Consider the following 19,571-nt stretch of genomic DNA (forward strand, 5'->3'; position numbering starts at 1 on the left):
CCTCTCCGGGATAGATTAGATCATATGATCACTCTAGATGGTATCTCATTAACATCTAGTCTGTGAGGAATCTAGGAGTAACTTTTGATCAAAATCTCTCCTTCAACTCACACATTAAATTAGTCTCTAGAAGTTCCTTTTTTCACCTAAGGAACATCACAAAGATTAGGAAGCTACTGACGCAGCATGATGCTGAAAAGTTAATTCATGCTTTTGTTACTTCCAGGCTGGACTATTGTAATTCTTTATTATCAGGGTGTCCAAACAACCTTTTAAGAAGCCTCCAGTTGATCCAAAATGCTGCAGCCAGAGTTCTGACAGGTATTGACAAAATATCACAAGATCACATATCTCCTGTAATGGCATCGCTTCATTGGCTGCCCGTTAAATTTTGAATAATTTTTAAAACCCTTCTTTTGACCTACAAGGTCCTCGGAGGCTTAGCTCCATCCTATCTGGAGGAGCTAGTGATACCTTATCAGCCCAATAGACTGCTCCGCAGTCATAGATAGACAAATTATCATACTTAGGGGGTCGTCTAATCGTTAGGTCACATCTTAGCTATGCTGTTATAGGCCAAGGCTGCCGGGGGCCGGAAACATGATCACCTGACAGGCCTCTGTCACCCCACTGGGTCATGGTTTCCTCTCCTCTCCTTTACGCTCATTTCCTCCTCCTCATCAAGCAGACTAGTTATGCTGATTCCTGTGTAGTTTTTATGCTTCTCCCCCCCCCCCCGCTGTATAGTGTATTTTTGTGTGTGTTTCTGTGCTCTGTGCCTCTCCTCTCCTCTCCTCTCCTCTCCTCTCCTCTCCTCTCCTCTCCTCTCCTCTCCTCTCCTCTCCTCTCTCCTCTCTCCTCTCTCCTCTCTTTACCCAGCCGGCCATCAGCAGGAGGGTCCCTCTACATGAGCCTGGTCCTGCTCAAGGTTTCTTCCTGTTAAAGGGGAGTTTTTCCTCTCCACTGTTGCTTGTCTGGGGTTAGACCCTGGGATTCTGGAAAGCGCCTTGAAACAATTTTGACGCTGTATAAATAAAGTTTGATTTGATTTGATTTTGAAACTTACACACCACAGATGAGCCCATGCCCCCCCCTCTCAGCTTTACACTGCTGTGCTGACTGCCATCTCCCCGTTGCCCCTGCCTGCCGTGGAGCCCAGTTGAGCGTTAGCCCGTCACATGCCTTCACTCCACCTCCAGTGCCTTCTTCCTCATCCTCACTCTTATCCTTACGTCTCGGCCTAGAGTTTCGTCTAGAGTTTCCTGTGCCACATATTGCTCCTTCAAACTGCAACTCTCCTACTACCATGACTGTATTTCCTCCTGCCAACACTTTTAATTTTATCCCTTAAATTTTGCTTTTTTCCACATACTTCCACTTCCAAATCTGCGTCACATTTATCGTTCTCCTTTTTATTTTCAGTTCCGATATTCAACATTATTTGTAAGCCCTTTTCCTCATCTCCTTGCCCTGAGAATCTGACTCCATACTTATCCTGAAACTTTTGCTTTTTTCCATGTTCTCCTTTTCACCATTTGTTGTTTTGGCCAGCTGTCGTTTAAATTATTAAATTAAAAGAAAAGTAAAAAAATGCTGACGTGATAAAATTTGGATTTAAGGTCTCTGTATAAACATACAAGTGAAAAGAATGGCTGTTGTTTCTTACCTGTCTGTCACTCGTCAGTGACTCGTCTCTTACGGTAATAAAAACATCTACCGGTACTGAATGTTTTCGATCTAATTTTTCATATTCCTATGTGGGATACCTGCGGCTTAAAATCCGGTGCGGCTTGTATAAGTACAAAATTGATTTTCTTTCTAAAATTAGATTATGCGGTTTATAATCAGGTGCGCTCTATAGTCCGGAAATTATGGTATATTGTCATGTCCTATCTGGCCGTTTCTGTGCAAAATGTGGGTGCATTCGGAGTTTCAGTGCCTATACATGATGATGCATCCCCTATGAATTTGAGGATTTGGGTTGCTGTCTTCTCTAATGACTGTGACAGATAACCTCTATTGATCACATTGCCTTTCATACATTTTTGCATACAGCTGGGGAAATGTGCCAGTGACTTCACTAGCAGGTATTTTTCATTTGATGCCAGTTTCTTTTCCCTTCATTCTCATTCCTTGCTTGTTCTGGTGGGTGATCGTAAGTCATGGGTAGCTAAGTGCTTCATATTAGCTTGGACACATGAGGCTGCATAGCTCTTTCTTTCTGCAGTGTAGGGTGATCTGAATTCACAGCTCAATTCTCAATGTATTTTACCATTCTCAGGGCAAATACAAATGGACTGATTTTAAATCCTGGTTGTCTCAACACAGCCAGTCTCCCAACTCCTTTAGATCTTGGTCCATCAGACATGCAACATGCCTAATGACTAAATGTTTCAATGAGATTAAGCCAGAGGTGACCAAAGTCTACTGAAGAGTTGTTATAGGGTGAAAACAAAAAGCCCCTCTGATTTCTCTTTCCCTAACCCCACATTTGGGATGAGATGTCTACAGGAGTTAAAAGCTGTCAGACAGCGTCCTGTATGTGAAGGTAGTGTGGACAGTTGGTACCCAGCTCTGTGAGGGCTAACCAGTCCAGACCGTACGTACACATTATCTTAATCTCTACCTTAAGCCTTGAGTGATACAGTTAACTGACATTTACCTGTAAGTCCTGGCTGCACTGTGGGTGCTGGTATGAACATGAGTTGTGGGGCCCCATAAAGGCTCCGGGGTGACGGTGCCAACATCGCAGCAGCTGCATTGCATGACTGTCACACTACCTTTACACAGATTGTCCAAAGTGGCTGGCTGGCTGGCTGGTAGTTAATTAGTTGCTTAAGTGAGATGTGATGCTACACATTTCTTTTTCTATCAAACCATAGAACTGCAGTTTTTGCCATCTCTAATGCCAATTTATCATTTTAGCTGCTATTTTCAAGCAATATTGGTTTCATTTAATTGTCACCAAACACTAAAGCTCAGTGGATTTGAGGAAGTGAAGGTCTGGCCTCTGTATTCTCTTGTTTGAATTCGGATTAGAGTCTGAATCCTTTGAGCCCTTAATCTTCAAAAGCCGCTTCTTGAAAGTCTCCTTCTTGTCATCCCTCTTATCAGCCACTGACCATTATTCTGAAAAGCTTTTTATTCCCCACAGTAAACAGAAATGATCAAGCGGAGAAAAGATGGCAGAAGCCTATATTTTGATATTGTGCAATAGGGTTATGATTTGTTGTGGGTATATTTCCACATTCACAGCGACTTGGACATTTAATATTTGAGAGCAATAGTTGTGTTTAAGTTTGCTGTAAGCTCTGTAAGTTCATAGTGGAGAGCATCTTTCGTAAGAGATGGTAAAACCTTTTTGCCACTGTCACAAATGCCAAAGAGCCTGTAGAGAAGTAGAGCGCCTGTGACATTTGCTGGACCTTGGGAGGTCCTGTCAGGAATTCTGCACGAGTTTCTCATACAATATGAAATGTCTGTCCAGAATTCACTTTGTACTTGTTCTTTCCACCTTGAGAAACCAGTCCCATTTCTCTGTTCTTGTATGTAGCTGCCTTTTAAAGTGGTGGGTGGCAGCTCTGAGGCTGCAGGTCATCAGATTTAGTTTCTCTCTCAATAGAGGGAATGATAGCAGTCTCCATCCACTCAGATTGATCTTTTCTTTCATGAAATGGGCATCGGCAGATTTCATTAGGCTGAACTTTTTGACTGGTTCAGGGAGCAAGAGAGGACTTTGTCACCAGGTCTGAACCCACTGAACACCTTTGGGATGGACATCTCAGCTTTTCATATCAGCTTTTCTCTGATCAGCATATAATTTCAGGATGCGATTCCAGTTCACTATCAGGGATGATTAAGTGGAAAATGAAGCCGTGTATGTACTAACGAAGCATTTTTCTTTTCTGTTGCTCGCCTGTGAGCATCATGCTCTCTTTCTGTTGTGGTGCTCCTCTGAGGTGATGATTAATGGCAAGATTTTCTATGTATTTTTCCCCTCAAGTATGAATAAGAGCTTGTCATGAATTAGGGCTTCTCATGAAGCTACACCAAGACCAGCGAAAGGACCTGGAGCTCACTTTCAACATCCAAGCTGTGATCATTGAGGTGGTGGAGCGTTGCAGATACCTGGGCATTCATCTCAGCAATAAACTGGACTGGCTGCATGGATGTCCTGTGTAGCTCCCTCCCCGTTTGCGTATCAGTCTAACCTTAATGTATTGCTTTTGATGCCTTTTATGGAGCAGTAGTTGTGCTTGTGAGCAGTGCAGCCTGTTTAGAATATGTTTCTCACTGACTAAATCTCTTCTGTGTCCTAGGTGACCACTCTGGTCAACACTAGTAACAAAGGCCCATCAACTAAGAAGAAAGGACGCTCTAAGAAGGCTCATGTCCTGGCCGTGTCTGTTGAACAGGCTACGCAGAACTTCCTAGAAAAGGGTGAGCAGATAGCGAAAGACAGCCAGGACCTTAAAGAGGAGCTCATTGCTGCTGTGGAAGATGTCCGAAAACAAGGTAAACACAAGCTTTTATCTTTTTAGTCATATATACGTCAAAAGCTAAATTGAAGAATTATTTTGTCTTTGGAGGAGAGACCATGCGTATGGCTTCCTCAGACTTTGCTGATGACCCGTGTTCTTCTGTGAAACGTGGCACGATGGTGAGAGCTGCTCGTGCGCTGCTGTCTGCTGTCACCCGCCTGCTCATCCTGGCCGACATGGCCGACGTAACAAGGCTTCTGTCCCATCTGAAAATTGTAAGTGTGATCATGATAAATAATGCTGTTTTAAGTCTGAAGAATATATTTCCAGACAGAGTTTATGTTCCTAAACTTAGATTAACTCATTTTTAAAATTAAGGTGCCACGTTAATCAAAAGACTGTGATGTGGTGCAGTTCATAGAAGCCAATACACATGAATTGTGGATCCCTGGGAAGACATGGCCTTTTAATCACAATCATAAGAACAGAGTACAGGTCCTTTAGACATTGTTGATCTTGAGAGTGGCACGTTACTGCATGTGTCAATGTGTTACGGCATACATAAACACTCATTCTGAGTTTTTCCTGCCATCAAATCTCAACAACTCAAATTCTAAATCTTTATCACAGTTCGTTCTTGAGGCCATTTGAGGGGCTTGTTTGTATCCATCAAAAGTTTGTATCCATCAAAAGTCTTACATTATGAATTAGGAACAGAAGTGATCAACCAAATCCAAGCGACAGGAGGAAATACTGTCCACGTATTCAACCCTGAAGTTAAAAGTGTGAAAACCCAAACATCAAATGTTCTTTAACGCTGCTCCTCTGGGGCTTTTAAGAGTCATAAATATTACCAGCCCTTCGCCGACAGAGATGAAGAGATAATAACCTTTCTGTATGTCATTAAGGAGCCATTCTACGAATGAAAGTAAAATGTAATTTCTTCTAGCAGAATCAAGAGGTGCATTTTTTTTGTAGAAAAGTAAGCATTTGCTTCCGTGTGTTGGAATCAGGTAGAGGAGGCGCTGGAAGGGGTAAAGAATGCCATCAATGAACAGGACCTTGCCAACCGTTTCAAAGAATTTGGAAAGGAGATGGTGAAGCTAAACTATGTCGCAGCCAGGAGGCAGCAGGTATTTTTAAAGTTGTGCGGTCTCATACCAAACAGTAAGAATACAGTCAACAGTAAATTTAGGCCATTAATCCTTCATTTTTTCCTATATTGTACTCTTATCTTTCTCAGGAACTGAAAGACCCTCAGTGTCGAGATGAGATGGCAGCTGCACGAGGGGCCTTGAAGAAGAATGCCACTATGCTGTACACGGCATCTCAAGCGTTTTTGCGTCACCCAGACGTGGCTGCTACGAGGGCCAATCGAGACTATGTTTTCAAGCAGGTTCAGGAGGCCATCGGGGGCATTTCCAGTGCTGCTCAGGCTTCCTCTCCCACTGATGAGAAGCATGGCCATGCAGGGATTGGGGAACTGGCTGCTGCCCTCAATGAATTTGATGTAAGTCATTTTTTTCATTTCAATTCTTCTATTGTTAATATGACTTTCTCTCCTAGTTTCAATTCATAGTTGATGAGAAAAGTTCATAATTCAGTGTAATTTGGGGAGTTTAATGTAGTAAATATGGAATCAGTGCAAGGTTCCAGCTTAAATGCACCTCTCTGCTTCCATCTAGTGGTTATTTGTTGAAGGTAACATGTCGACAGGCTTCCACATCGCCAATCTCACAGGTTTAGAGCATAGATTTATATTGCAAAACTCCTCCAAGTATTGCTGTAATTTCTCTCTCTCTCTGAGCTGATGTGTTATTAAGGAGCTGAGGGTGAATCGCTTTGTGATTCAACGTCTGTGCAGATTTCTGTTCATTCTTTCTTGTGTGTAATTGTGTGCATGAGTTGTTATCTTATTTTTTGAGTGCAGAGGGGTTGTAGATTAGGTTGTGTGTCAGTGAGTGCGTGGGTGCCACGTTTGGTTAGTGTCACGCTGGTGGTTGGGAGCGCATATGCTGAGTTTGAGAAGCTGTCATGCGGTCAAACTCGTGGATATCACGGCTAAAGTTAGCGAACTGGTGGAGAAAGGGGTGGTCATACACGGCATTTTCACCACCATCTTCCCTTTCACTAACCCGGCCACTCAGGTGATGATATCCAATGTACCCCCAGTCATCAGAAACGAGTCCCTGTTGAAGGAGCTGTCCTGGTATGGGCAGCTGGTCATCCCCATCAGGATGGTCTGTCTGGGCTGCAAGTCACCGAAGCTAAAGCACATCGTTTGTCACAGTAGACAGGTAGACAATCCTCAAAGACAAAGAAAAGTCACCTGAACCTGTCCTTCTCTCATAATGTTGATGGCCTTAACTACATGGTGTTTGCGTCCTCAGAGAACATGAGGTGTTTTGGCTTTGGAGGGACATCAGGTTCGCCCCTGCCCTGAGAAATGTGGGGCTCAATCAGCCCAGCCAGCCATGGCTGTTGCTGCTGCTGGGGCCGGGCCGGCCAAATAACCCAAACAAAGAGGTGCCAGTGTCAGCTGAGCCAGAGAGTGGCCTCTCCCAGTCTCAGGACAGCGGTTTACTCCCCAGGTCAAATTAAGTGCTTCCTGGAGCAGACCAAGGGAGCCCAGCTACCCAATGTTGGGGAGTTCTTCCCTGATCTTCTTCTTTTGTGAGATTTAGTGAGGACTTACTGAATTATCAGGAGGTCTATCGTGTAAGAAAACTTGTTTTAATGGTAAAGAACCACCTCATCAATGATGATGATGATGATGGTTTCTTGTTTTTTTTTTTTCAGGAATGTGGTCACTGCCCTTGTTTATTTTTTAATCAATGTGTGGTTTTTAATGTCAGCACCCTAAACCTCAATAGAGCTAGGAGTGATTTTAAAAGAGCCGCTCTTTTTATATTAATGGACATTAAGCATATTGACATTATGCTAGTTCAAGAAATCCACAGTTGTTCCAAAATAAAAAGTGAATGGAGGAGAGCTTTTAGTGGGGAGGCCATTTTAAGCCATAGGTCCAGTCTGGGGGGGGGGATTTTATTTGCTAGGTTTCAACCTGTCTCTTTTACTGTTGATGAAGTCATTCCAGGTGTTTTATGAAAACTTAAAGCTGTTTTAGAAAATGTTTAAATGTTTATGCTCCCACGGACCCAGTGGAGAGAATAGCATTTTTAAGCGAGTTAAGTGACTGTGAAGCAAAGGGTTGGATGGCCTACCGGTTGAGTTTTACAAGGCTTTCTGGGAGATTATCATGGTGACTTGGTCTTGGACAGCCTGACATTCGGCAGACTGCCGATGAGATAGCTGTCATCACCCTGCTGCCAAAGAAGGGAGACCTACAGGACTTCAAGAACTGGAGGCCAGTGTCCCTGCTGTGCACGGATTACAAACTCCTGTCCAAGGCTCTGGCCCTTAGGCTGAGGGAGGTGATGTCATCCATCATCCACCCTGACCAGACCTACTGCATGGCCAACAGGTACATCAGTGGCAATGTCACTTTGATTAGGGATATTTTGGAACTCTCCACTTCATTGGCCACCCTGACTGATCTTATTTCCATAGACCAGAAAAAGGCTTTTGACAAGGTTGAACACCAGTACATGTGGCAGACCTTCGCTGCCTTTGGCTTTTTAGCCATGGTTCGAGCACTCAATAGTGACATTGTGAGTGTTCTAAAGATCAATGGTGGCTTGAGTACACACATTGAGATCCAGAAAGGGGTGCCTTTTAAATTGTCTCCACATTGTTTTAACCAATTCACAGGAAGACATTTATGTTTCAACAAACATTATTAATTAATTTAGTTTTATTTCATCAGCCAAGGTGAACTGGAGAAAGAGCGAGGCTCTGATGGCTGGAAGGGGGCTGAGGGAGGTCTCACACTACCCAGGGGTCTTCAATGGAAGACAGGAGAAATACGGGACCTTGGGTTCTTCCTAGGGAAGAGGACTTTATGGGGAAAAACTGGGAAGTTTCCCTTGAAAGAGTTGAAGGTTGGCTGGAGAAGTGGAGGTGGCTTCTCCCAAAGATGTCCTTTAGAGGTCGAACACTCATTGTGAACAATATGGTGTCCTCCCGCCTGTGGCACAAGATGATGTGTGCTGACCCTCTGGCTCCTCTCCTTAGCCAGATTCAAATCAAATCAAATCAAATCAATCTTTATTTATATAGCGTCTTATACAATCAAAATTGTTTCAAGGCGCTTTCCAGAATCTCAGGGCCTGACCCTAGACAAGCAACAGTGGCAAGGAAAAACTCCCCTTTAACAAGAAGAAACCTTGAGCAGGACCAGGCTCATGTAGGGGGACCCTCCTGCTGATGGCCGGCTGGGTAAAGAGAGAGGAGAAGGGGAGGACAGGTAGAGGATAGAATAGGTAGGAGAGGAGAGGAGAGGAGAGGAGAGGAGAGGAGAGGGGTAGAGGAGAGGGGTAGAGGAGAGGAGAAGGGTAGAGGAGAGGAGAAGTAGAGTGAAGGGGAGGTAGAGGAGAGGGAGAGGAGAGGAGAGGGAGAGGAGAGGCACAGAGCACAGAAACACACAAAAATACGATATACAATCACTTCAGCGGGGCCGGAGGTCATTATGCAGCTCCGAAGGCGGCGATACCTGTAAATAAATAGAGAGGTTGGGGGGGGGGCAGAAAAACTACACAAGAATCAGCATAACTAGTCTGCTTGATGAGGAGGAGGAAAGGAGAGGAAAGAAGAGGAGAGGAGAGGAAACTATGACCCATTGGGGTGACAGAGGCCTGTCAGGTGATCATGTTTCCAGACCCCGGCAGCCTTGGCCTATAGCAGCATAGCTAAGATGTGACCTAATGATTAGACGACCCCCTAAGTATGATAATCTGTCTGTCTATGATAGTAACTGGAACTACAGAATTAGTAGCAATAAGCTTTTTCAAAGAGGTAGGTTTTAAGTCTGATCTTAAAAGTGGCGATGGAGTCAGCCTCCCGTACCTGGACAGGGAGCTGGTTCCATAGCAGGGGGGCCTGGTAGCTAAATGCTTGGCCCCCCATTCTACTCCGAGAAACTCTGGGAACCACAAGTAGACCAGCATTCTGAGAGCGGAGCGGTCTATTGGGCTGATAAGGTATCACTAGCTCCTCCAGGTAGGATGGAGCTAGGCCTCTGAGGACCTTGTAGGTCAAAAGAAGGGTTTTAAAAATTATTCTAAATTTAACGGGCAGCCAATAAAGCGACACCATTACAGGAGTTATGTGATCTCTTTTGTCAATACCTGTCAGAACTCTGGCTGCAGCATTTTGGATCAACTGGAGGCTTCTTAAAGAGTTGTTTGGACACCCTGATAATAAAGAATTACAGTAGTCCAGCCTGGAAGTAACAAAAGTAACAAAAAGCATGGACTAACTTTTCAGCATCATGCCGCGTCAGCAGCTTCCTGATCTTTGTGATGTTCCTCAAGTGAAAAAAGGCACTTCTAGAGACTAATTTAATGTGTGAGTTGAAGGAGAGATTTTGATCAAAAGTTACTCCTAGATTCCTCACAGAGAGACTAGATGTTAATGAGATACCATCTAGAGTGATCATGTGATCTAATCTATCCCTGAGAGGTTCAAGACCAAACACCATGACCTCAGTTTTTCCTGGGTTAAGGAGGAGGAAATTTGAAGACATCCAGGACTTTATGTCTTTAAGACAGGTCTGGAGCTTCACTAACTTCTCTGTCTCCTCGGGTTTCATGGATAAATAGAGCTGAGTGTCATCAGCATAACAATGAAAATGTATCCCATGCTGCCGAATAATGTTCCCTAAGGGAAGCATGTACAATGTGAAGAGGATTGGTCCAAGTACAGAACCTTGAGGAACTCCATGGCTAACCCTACTGTATGAGGAGGGAACACCATGGACATGAGCAAACTGGTATCTATCAGATAAGTATGATCTAAACCAGTCTAGTGCTGTCCCTTTAATCCCAATCACATGTTCCAGTCTCTGTAACAGGATGCTGTGATCAACTGTATCAAAAGCAGCACTGAGGTCCAGCAGAACCAGCATAGAGACCAGTCCATGATCTGAAGCTATGAGAAGATCATTAGTGACTTTAAGAAGTGCTGTTTCTGTGCTGTGGTGAGCTCTAAAGCCTGACTGAAACATCTCAAACAGGCTGTTCCTCTGCAGGTGCTCCAGTAACTGAGTCACCACCACCTTCTCTAGAACTTTAGAGATAAAAGGAAGGTTGGTTATTGGCCTATAATTTGCTAAGACATCAGGATCCAGTGATGGTTTTTTAAGCAACGGCTTAATCACTGCCACCTTGTAGGACCGGGGTACATAACCTGTCACTAAAGAACCATTGATCTGGTCCAGGATAGAACTGCCTATCAATGGTAAAACATCCTTCAACAGGTGTGTTGGGATGGGATCTAAAAGACACGTGGTGGTCTTGGATTTCTGAATTAGCGATGACGCCTCAGAAAAATATATAGGGCTGAAGGAGTTTAAGGGCTCGTTGGAGACCCTGTATGTTCCCACAGTCAGCGCATCTGGTGATGATCCAGTTTTTGGGATGGCCTGGTTAGCTTTCTCTCTGATAGCTAGAACTTTATCAGTGAAGAAGCTCATGAAGAGTTCACCACTAAGGGAAGAACGGATACGTGGATCTAAAACACTGTGACTCTTAGTTAATTTGGCCACAGTGCTGAAAAGAAACCTGGGGTTGCTCTTATTTTCCTCAATTAAAGAAGAAAAATAAGCTGTTGCGAAGGGCCTTTTTGTAAACTAATAGACAGTCTTTCCAGGCTACATGATAGCTGTCTATTTTACAAGAATGCCACTTCCTTTCCAGTCTTCGCACTTTCTGCTTGAGGGTCCTGATATGTGAATTATACCAGGGGGCACACCTCCACCTTTACTATTTTCTTTTTCAGGGGGGCAACAGAATCAAGCGTGATTCTCAGTGAGGTTGCTGCACCTTCAGCAATAGAGTCAATCTCAGCAGGGCTAAGATTATAATGATTGATCCCTGGGGAAACACACGGTTGTCCTGGGATCAGCACAGGGATCGCTTCCTTAAACTTAGCGACAGCATTATCTGAAAGACATCTGCTATATTAAGACTTTGTTATGAGGATAGAAGAATCCTTAATCATAAATGTAAAAGTGATCAAAGAATGGTCTGACAGGACTGGGTTCTGAGGGAACACTGACACATGTTCTACCTCAACACCATAAGTCAGAACTAGATCTAGGGTGTGGTTAAAGCTATGAGTTGGTTGGTTTATCTGCTGGAGGAAACCAACTGACTCAAGTAATGAAATGAAGCCATTTCTAAAGCTGTCATTTATAACGTCTATATGGATATTAAAGTCTCCAATGATAATGACTTTGTCCGTTCTAAGGACCAAGTCAGATAAGAAATCAGAGAACTCAGACAGGAACTCTGAATGTGGCCCAGCAGGGGGCCGATATACAACTACAAACAAAAGTGGCTTTTCTGCCTTCCAGTTCAGATGAGTGATGCCAAGAGTCAGGCTTTCAAATGAACTGAAGCCATGTTTTGGTCTGGGATTAATTAATAACTTGGAGTGATAGATTGCTGCCACTCCCCCTCCTCGACCAGTAACACGAGGAATATGATAATTAAGATGGGTAGGAGGAATAGATTCATTTAAGATAACATACTACTCCTCCTGAAGCCAGGTCTCAGTAAGACAAAATAAATCAATGTGATGATCTGCTATCAGGTCGTTTACTAACAGGGATTTACACAAAAGAGATCTAATATTTAACAGTCCACATTTAATTGTGATATTAGTTTCTCCAACTTGTGCTTTAGTATTAATTTTAATAAGATTTTGGTGATTGACCGCTCCCCTGCTCTGTGCTTGCTGAACTTTTAACCGTGGAACAGAGACTACCTCTATAGTGTTAAATATGTTATTGTTGGTGGATGAGGGTTCTAAGGAAGCAGCAGAGAGGTGTGTAAGACTACAACTCTGCATCCTGGTCTGGACCCTGGATTGTCAGGTCACTTTGGGTCTAATAAAATTAGCCAAATTACTAGAAATGAGAGAAGCACCATCTCGTGTGGGATGGACACCGTCTTTCCTAATCAGACCAGGTTTTCCCCAAAAAGTGCTCCAATTGTCTATAAAGGCTACCTGGTTTTCGGGGCACCACCGTGACAACCAGCAACGAAGCGATGACATGCGGCTAAACATCTCATCGCTGGCCAGATTGGCGAGGGGACCAGAGAATGCTACGGAGTCCAACATCGTTTTTGCGTAGTTACACACCGACTCCAAGTTAATTTTGGTGACCTCTGACTGACGAAGCCGGGTGTCGTTGGCTCCGACGTGAATAATAACTTTACCAAATTTACGATTACGTCTCGCCAGCAGCCATAAAGTTGCTTCTATGTCGCCCGCTCTGGCTCTCGGAATGCACTTGACTATGGTCGCTGGAGTCGGCTTCACGTTGCGCAAAACAGAGTCGCCAATTACCAGGGTCGGTTTCTCAGCGGGTGTGTCGCCGAGTGGGGAAAAGCGGTTCGCAACGGGAAGCGGTTGGTGGTGCACCGTGGGCCTTTGTTTTGGGCTACGCTTCCTACGAACCGCCACCCAGCCGCCCTGGCTAGCCGGCTGCTCGGCTGCTGCCGGGGGACCGCTAGCTGTAGCTATGCTAGGCGGCTCCGCAGCAGCTAGCTTATCCTGGCTGCTTGACGCAACTCCAGCTAACTCCAAGCTGCGGAACCGCGTCTCAAGCTCGCTAAGTCTAGCCTCCATAGCCATAAATAAACTACACTTTCTGCACCTATTCCCTTCACTAAGGGAGGTAGAGGAGTAACTAAACATTTCACACGCTGAACAGACAAAGACACCGGGTGAAACAGACGGTGAGGCCATGCTAACGCTAGTAATCGGCGAAGCCCTATATTTGTTTAATATGGGTTGTTTCTCACTGTTGTTATCAGGTGACTAGAATGTCCCAAGTGTTCAAAATTTTAAGTAAAGTGAATACAACACACCAAGTGTTCAATATTAAGTGAATACAGCACCCCGTGCACAATGCAACCAACGAACGATTGAGAAGACCGGAAGTGACGCAATACTCACCCGGAAGCTCCCCACTTCACAGCAATTCAACGGGTTTTCGTTGGTTTTATCTGGGACACGCAACACTGGATTCCACAGAGTGTTCTTTTCCTCCCTAAAGATGAGGGGGGGTCAGGGGTTGGTCCACTCAGCTAGCAGGAGCGCTGCCTTTCGTTTGCAGTTCTTGCAGCGTTTACTAACTGGACCAAAGTACACTCTGCGGAGACCATTGTCCTGCTGTATTCTGCGGCATTTCAATGGCCTTGGTCAAGGTTTTAGTTTGTTTTTTAATGAACACATCAGAAATTAGTGCATCTCCTCTGCCTTCTTTTTAGAAGAGTGTTTTTAAGGTGTGGAACATGTTGGTTAAAGAAAGGAGGGGGAAGGCGGAATCAGCGTACTGGATCCATCAGGAGCCAGTCCTACAGAGGACCAATTTGGACCTTCCCAGCTGGGTGGGGGAGTTGATGCTAGAGTTGTCACCCTGGGCCAGGTGGTGGCGTTGACGGGCCCTCAGATGGATGACCCCTCTTGCCTCGATGCACGGCTAGGATTATGTTCACAGAGGACTCTGCAAAAGCCGCTGGACCACTGGACAACCAAGCTCTCTTGCCATGACTGCCTGCTCCTGACCTCATCCATAACGACGGTGGTATAGGAGGAACCATTCCCTGCCATTTTCCTGGCACCAGATTTTAAAGACTGCTCAGGTCCCCTTTTGAAAACCTTGACATCTGTTCTATGCAGGATGCATCTGAAATGACGCTGTACAAAATGCTGGTGAAGATCATGAACAGGCACAGACTGAACCAGAGAGCTGACACGCCCTGGAGAAGTTACTTTGGCCTTGCTCCAGTCTGCAGGCCCCAGTGGAGGGCGCTGTACAAGCCTCCACTCTTTAAGAGACACGCTGACATCCACTGGAGAGTCCTTGATAGTATCTTCCCAGTAAACTCATTCATAGCAACCATTAATGAAATGGTGGAAGACAAGTGCCCCTTTTGTGACACTAGAGAGGAGAAGCAAAAGTGTCAACTTTTAAACTTTGTTTTAGGGCAGGCCAAGATGGCAGTGTATTTAAGCCATAGGAAAAAGATAAAAGATGGTTTTATTGTTGAACCTGTCACTGTGTGTATTAATATGATCAAGTCCAGACTCATTATTGATTTTAATTTTCACAAAGCAGCTGGAGATCTGGACTCTTTTGAGCAGGTCTGATGTTTTAGTCATGTCCTTTGTTTATTAGCAGGTGACTCTTTGCAGCTTGGAGAGGCACTCATGTAGAATAGATAGATTATTTATTTATCTATTTATTCTGAGTGAGTGTTTTTAAACATCTAAATTATATCAGTAATCGTACCTGGCGCCGCGTGAGTGGCAGCCTGTAACAACAGCTCCCGCTCACCCTCGAGCTTTTCCTTTACTTTTTTCTTCTTTTCCGCACCTACTACCTTTGTTTTTGGTGCGTTCGGTTTGTTTCATTTACCCTCATCATGTACGTAAGACTCATGGAGTTTGCACTGGTGGTTCTTCTCATTTCTTCACTTTTCGATACCGCGTCCGGAGACCCATCGCGGAGCCGCGGCTCGCTTGTTTACAGCAGGGATCAGCTGTTCGCCCTGCGGAGCTCTGCGGCGCTGCCCAAGGAGCGACCCGATGTGCCCCCCGAGCTGAGGAGGAGGAAACGGGGATGCCGCGCCGGGGTCGAGCGCTGTGCCAGGAAGAGACGCTATCGACCCGTCCTGCCCTCCATCATCATGGGGAACGTCAGATCTCTCCCCAACAAGATGGAGGAGCTGGCAGCGCTGACCCGGCATCAGCGGGAGTACCGGGAGAGCAGCCTGCTGCTGTTTACGGAGACCTGGCTAACCGAGCTAATTCCGGACACGGCCGCACAACTTGAAGGATTTACTCTTTTACGGGCAGACAGAAGCAGGGAGAGTGGTAAGAGGAAGGGAGGAGAACTGGCAGTGTTTGTGAACGATAGATGGTGTAACTCTGGGCACATCACTATCAAGGAGCAGCACTGCTGTAAGGACATCGAACTGTTAGCCGTTAGCATGAGGCCTCACTACCTGCCGAGGGAGTTCACACATGCCCTCGCGGTGGTTCTGTACATCCCCCCCTCTGCTAACGCTGATGCAGCCTGTGATGTCCTGTTCTCAGCTGTCACAGCCCCTTTTCCCCAGTTCCCTCCTGTCCCAGTACTTTTCCACTGCCCTGCTCACACCACACCCTCTGATCACCACACCTGCTCTCAGTCACTGATCACACACCTGCTCTCAGTCACTGATCACACACCTGCCCTCACTCATCAATCAGCTCACCTACCAGTGTATATATTCTCCAGCCTCACACTCACTCAGTGCCAGATTGTTCCTCTGCGTCCATGCAAGACTTTCCAGCGTTGTTTCCCTGCCGGATTGCCCGTTGCCGACCCTGCCTGTCTTCGTTCTGCCTGCCTTGCCCGTTCCCCGGACAACCTACCTGCTTTCTGCCCCTGACTACGACTTCTGCCTCAGCGTCTCTGGTTCCTGTCTGCTCACCTGGTTTAGACTTCTCCGCCCGGCCCCGACTTCGCTGCTGCTCGCCCCACTCCCCGAGCCTGCAACTCCTAGACTTTGTGCGGGCCCAGAGCTGGAGGAACGGACTATTTTCTGTGTTTCCTGGTCTGCCTGAGTTCCTGTTTGCCCGTGGGTTAATAAAAGTCTTTACTACGGTCCAGCTTTTCAGAGTGCTGCATTTGGGTCCTAACTGCACCCGTCACACTCAGCAGTGAGCAGGCTGCAGACACAGCACCCTGACGCCCTCCTCCTCATCTCTGGAGACTTCAATCATGCCTCTCCATCATCTTCTCTGCCCAAATTCACCCAGTACGTCACATGCCACACCAGGGACAATAAAACACTGGACCTCTTCTATGCCAACACCAAGAAGGCACACCACTCTCTCCCACTCCCTCCCCTGGGCTGTGCTGACCACAACCTTGTACACCTCCAGCCTGTGTACAAACCTCTTGTGCAGAGGCAGCCTGCTGTCACCCACAGTGAAGAAAGGGTCCGAAGAAGCTGAGGAGGCCCTGAAAGACTGTTTCAACACAACCCTGTGGGATGTATTCAGCGACGCCCATGGGGAGGACATTGACAACCTCACCAACTGCATCACGGACTACATTAAGTTTTGCGTGGAGAACACCGTACCCACCAGGACTGTACGGAGCTTCTCCAACAGCAAGCCCTGGATCACCCAGACATAAAGGCCCTCCTGAAGGAGAAGAAGAGGGCTTTTGTGTCTGGAGACAAGGAGGAGCTGAAGTCTGTGCAGAGGGAACTGAGGAGGAAGATCAGACAGGAGAAGGACAACTAAACTCCTGTCCCCCCTCCCCCTCTCTCATAAACTTCAGCCCATACATTCCCGACACTTCACACCCTGGCCCATGCCCATCCCCCCCACCAACACCTCCCTGCTCCAGCCTGTCCCTCACACCACACCAGGTGAGGAAGGCCCTGAAGAAGAACAGGGCCAGGAAAGCGACAGGTCCGGACGGCATCAGCTCCAGGCTCCTGAGGTCCTGCGCAGACCAGCTGTGTGGGATCTTCAGTCACATGTTCAACCTGAGCCTGAAGCTGGGGAGAGTGCCACAGCTGTGGAAGACGTCTTGCATCGTCCCAGTGCCGAAAACACCGCACCCCAAGGAGCTCAACAGCTACAGGCCGGTAGCTCTGACGTCTCATCTGATGAAGACGCTGGAGAGACTCATCCTCGCCCACCTGCGCCCGCTGGTGAGCTCCTTAATGGACCCGTTGCAGTTCGCCTACCAGCCGAGCATCGGGGTGGACGATGCCGTCATCTACCTCCTCCACACCGCCCTCACTCACCTGGAGAAGGCTGGAAGCACTGTGAGGATCATGTTTTTTGATTTCTCCAGTGCATTCAACACCATCCAGCCCAGGCTGCTGGGGGACAAGCTGCAGGTAGCTGGGGTGGATCACCACCTCACAACATGGATTCTGGACTACCTCACACAAAGACCACAGTTTGTGAGGGTGAAGGGCTCCCAGTCAGATTGGCTTCTCTGCAGCACTGGTGTCCCACAGGGAACAGTTCTGGCTCCTTTCCTGTTCACCCTCTACACCGCGGACTTCTCATACAGTACATCTTCATGTCACCTCCAGAAGTTCTCTGATGACTTTGCTGCTGTTGGCCTCATCACTGATGGGGACGATACGGAGTACAGGGAACTTATTCAGGACTTTGTGGACTGGAGCCTGCGGAACAACCTCCAGATCAACGCTGGCAAAACCAAGGAGCTGGTGGTGGATTTCCGCAGGCGTAACAACCCCCCGCCTGCACCAGTGAACATCCTGGGAACGGATGTTGACGTGGTGGAGTCCTACAAGTACCTGGGTGTTCACCTCAACAATAACCTGGACTGGTCACACAACACAGATGCCCTTGTCAAGAAGGGCAATAGCAGACTGTTCCTGCTCAGGAGGCTGAGGTCTTTTGGGGTGCAGGGACCCCTCCTGAGGACTTTCTATGACTCTGTGGTGGGATCAGCCATCTTCTACTGGATAGTCTGCTGGTCCAGTAGCATCACGGACAGGGACAGGAAGAGGATGGATAGACTGGTGAGAAGGGCCAGCTCTGTCCTGGGATGTCCCCTGGACTCGGTGGAGGTGGTGGGAAACGGGAGGATGATGGCTAAGCCGTCATCCATGTTGAACAACACGTCCCACCCCCTACAGGACACCCTGTCAGCACTGGGCAGCTCCTTCAGTGAGCGGCTGCTCCACCCTCGCTGTGTGAAGGAGAGGTATCGCAGATCTTTCCTGCTGGCTGCTGTCAGACTGCACAATAAACATAACACCCGCTAGCACAATCTGAATATTATATATTCTGATATGTATATTGTATTCACCCTCTGTACTATGTACAGGTACACAGAGGCCGAGTATCCATTTATCTGGATTATTGTAAATATACATCCTCTTTGTATATTCCAAATCCTGTTCTATTTGATTTTATCTTATTTTTCTATGCGTGCTCTTGCTGTTGTTGCACTGTAAATTTCCCCGTGTGGGACAATAAAGGATCTGAATCTAATGTTCTTTTGTAAGAGTGTTAAATAAAGCTCTTTTCAAAATTCAAATTCTATCTTCCTCTCTCTCCCTGAGGAAAACAAGGTGGAGTTGATGTAAAAAAGTTAGGTTTAACTAAATAAAGGGAATAACTCCAACACTGAGTGCTATTAAGGTCAGAATGTGTTTAAGTGACTTAGTGTTTTGAATCGCCATGATAACACATTGTGCTCCCATGCACTGTGCACAATGAGCTTGCTGAAGTTATGTGTTGACTGGTCACATACTGGTACTTGTGGAAAGACGTGTTACACCAGTACACTGGGAGAATTATATATTAACTTGCCCTCACTTATGAGGGTTAATATATGAGGCTAATATATTATAAGACTTTGGTGTCTGAGCAGGGCATGCAACAGATTCAGATTCATGTATTTGCTTTATCTTTATACAGTGTTGTTTGCTTGTGGTGCCATCAGGCATTTCAGTGTTTCTTTGTAAATGGCACAGCATTTACAACAATTAATGTGAGATTTCCAGCATTCCTCGTGCAGCCAGTAAAGCTATTAAATAAGGCTATTCTGGATGGAGACAATGTGACAATGCTTTCCCTCAGGGATCCTGGTTCCCAAAAGTTCAGACATTTTTACCTCTGCCGCCATTAAGCTGCACGTTTGCTTATACTGGGGGGGGGGGGGTTGAATGACAATATTTTATCGCCCCATTAAAAAAAAACATTTATCAAGTAAATATGTTGGGGAAATTACATGTCATGTTGTGGTTATGTTGTCTACTCTATCGGTCCTCAGGCTAGACCTGCGTCTAATTGATAATTAACATGCTAACACATGGTTTGTGTTGGTGTTCCACCCAATGTCACTGTCTTAGGAAAGTGGGGGACAGAAAGGGGGGAGGACAGCGAGAGGGAGGAAGGAAAGAGGAGAAC

The 19,571-nt window shown here is 46.2% G+C and overlaps 1 protein-coding gene across 2 annotated transcripts in view; it reads left to right on the forward strand.

Moving 5' to 3' along the window:
• The window catches only part of ctnna2 (catenin (cadherin-associated protein), alpha 2), a 233,440-nt gene that overhangs the window by 35,654 nt on the left and 178,215 nt on the right, over window positions 1–19,571 (forward strand). Inside the window, exons 3-6 of one of the 2 annotated variants that reach the window (XM_029850881.1) lie at window positions 4,320–4,515; window positions 4,617–4,756; window positions 5,495–5,614; window positions 5,725–5,991. In XM_029850881.1, the coding sequence (XP_029706741.1) occupies window positions 4,320–4,515; window positions 4,617–4,756; window positions 5,495–5,614; window positions 5,725–5,991 (723 nt within the window). Of the gene's footprint in view, window positions 1–4,319; window positions 4,516–4,589; window positions 4,757–5,494; window positions 5,615–5,724; window positions 5,992–19,571 lie in introns of both variants that reach the window. The other variant, XM_029850880.1, reaches the window with a different exon arrangement.

Source organism: Takifugu rubripes, chromosome 17 (assembly GCF_901000725.2).
Source record: "Takifugu rubripes chromosome 17, fTakRub1.2, whole genome shotgun sequence".
Taxonomy (NCBI): Eukaryota; Metazoa; Chordata; class Actinopteri; order Tetraodontiformes; family Tetraodontidae; genus Takifugu; species Takifugu rubripes.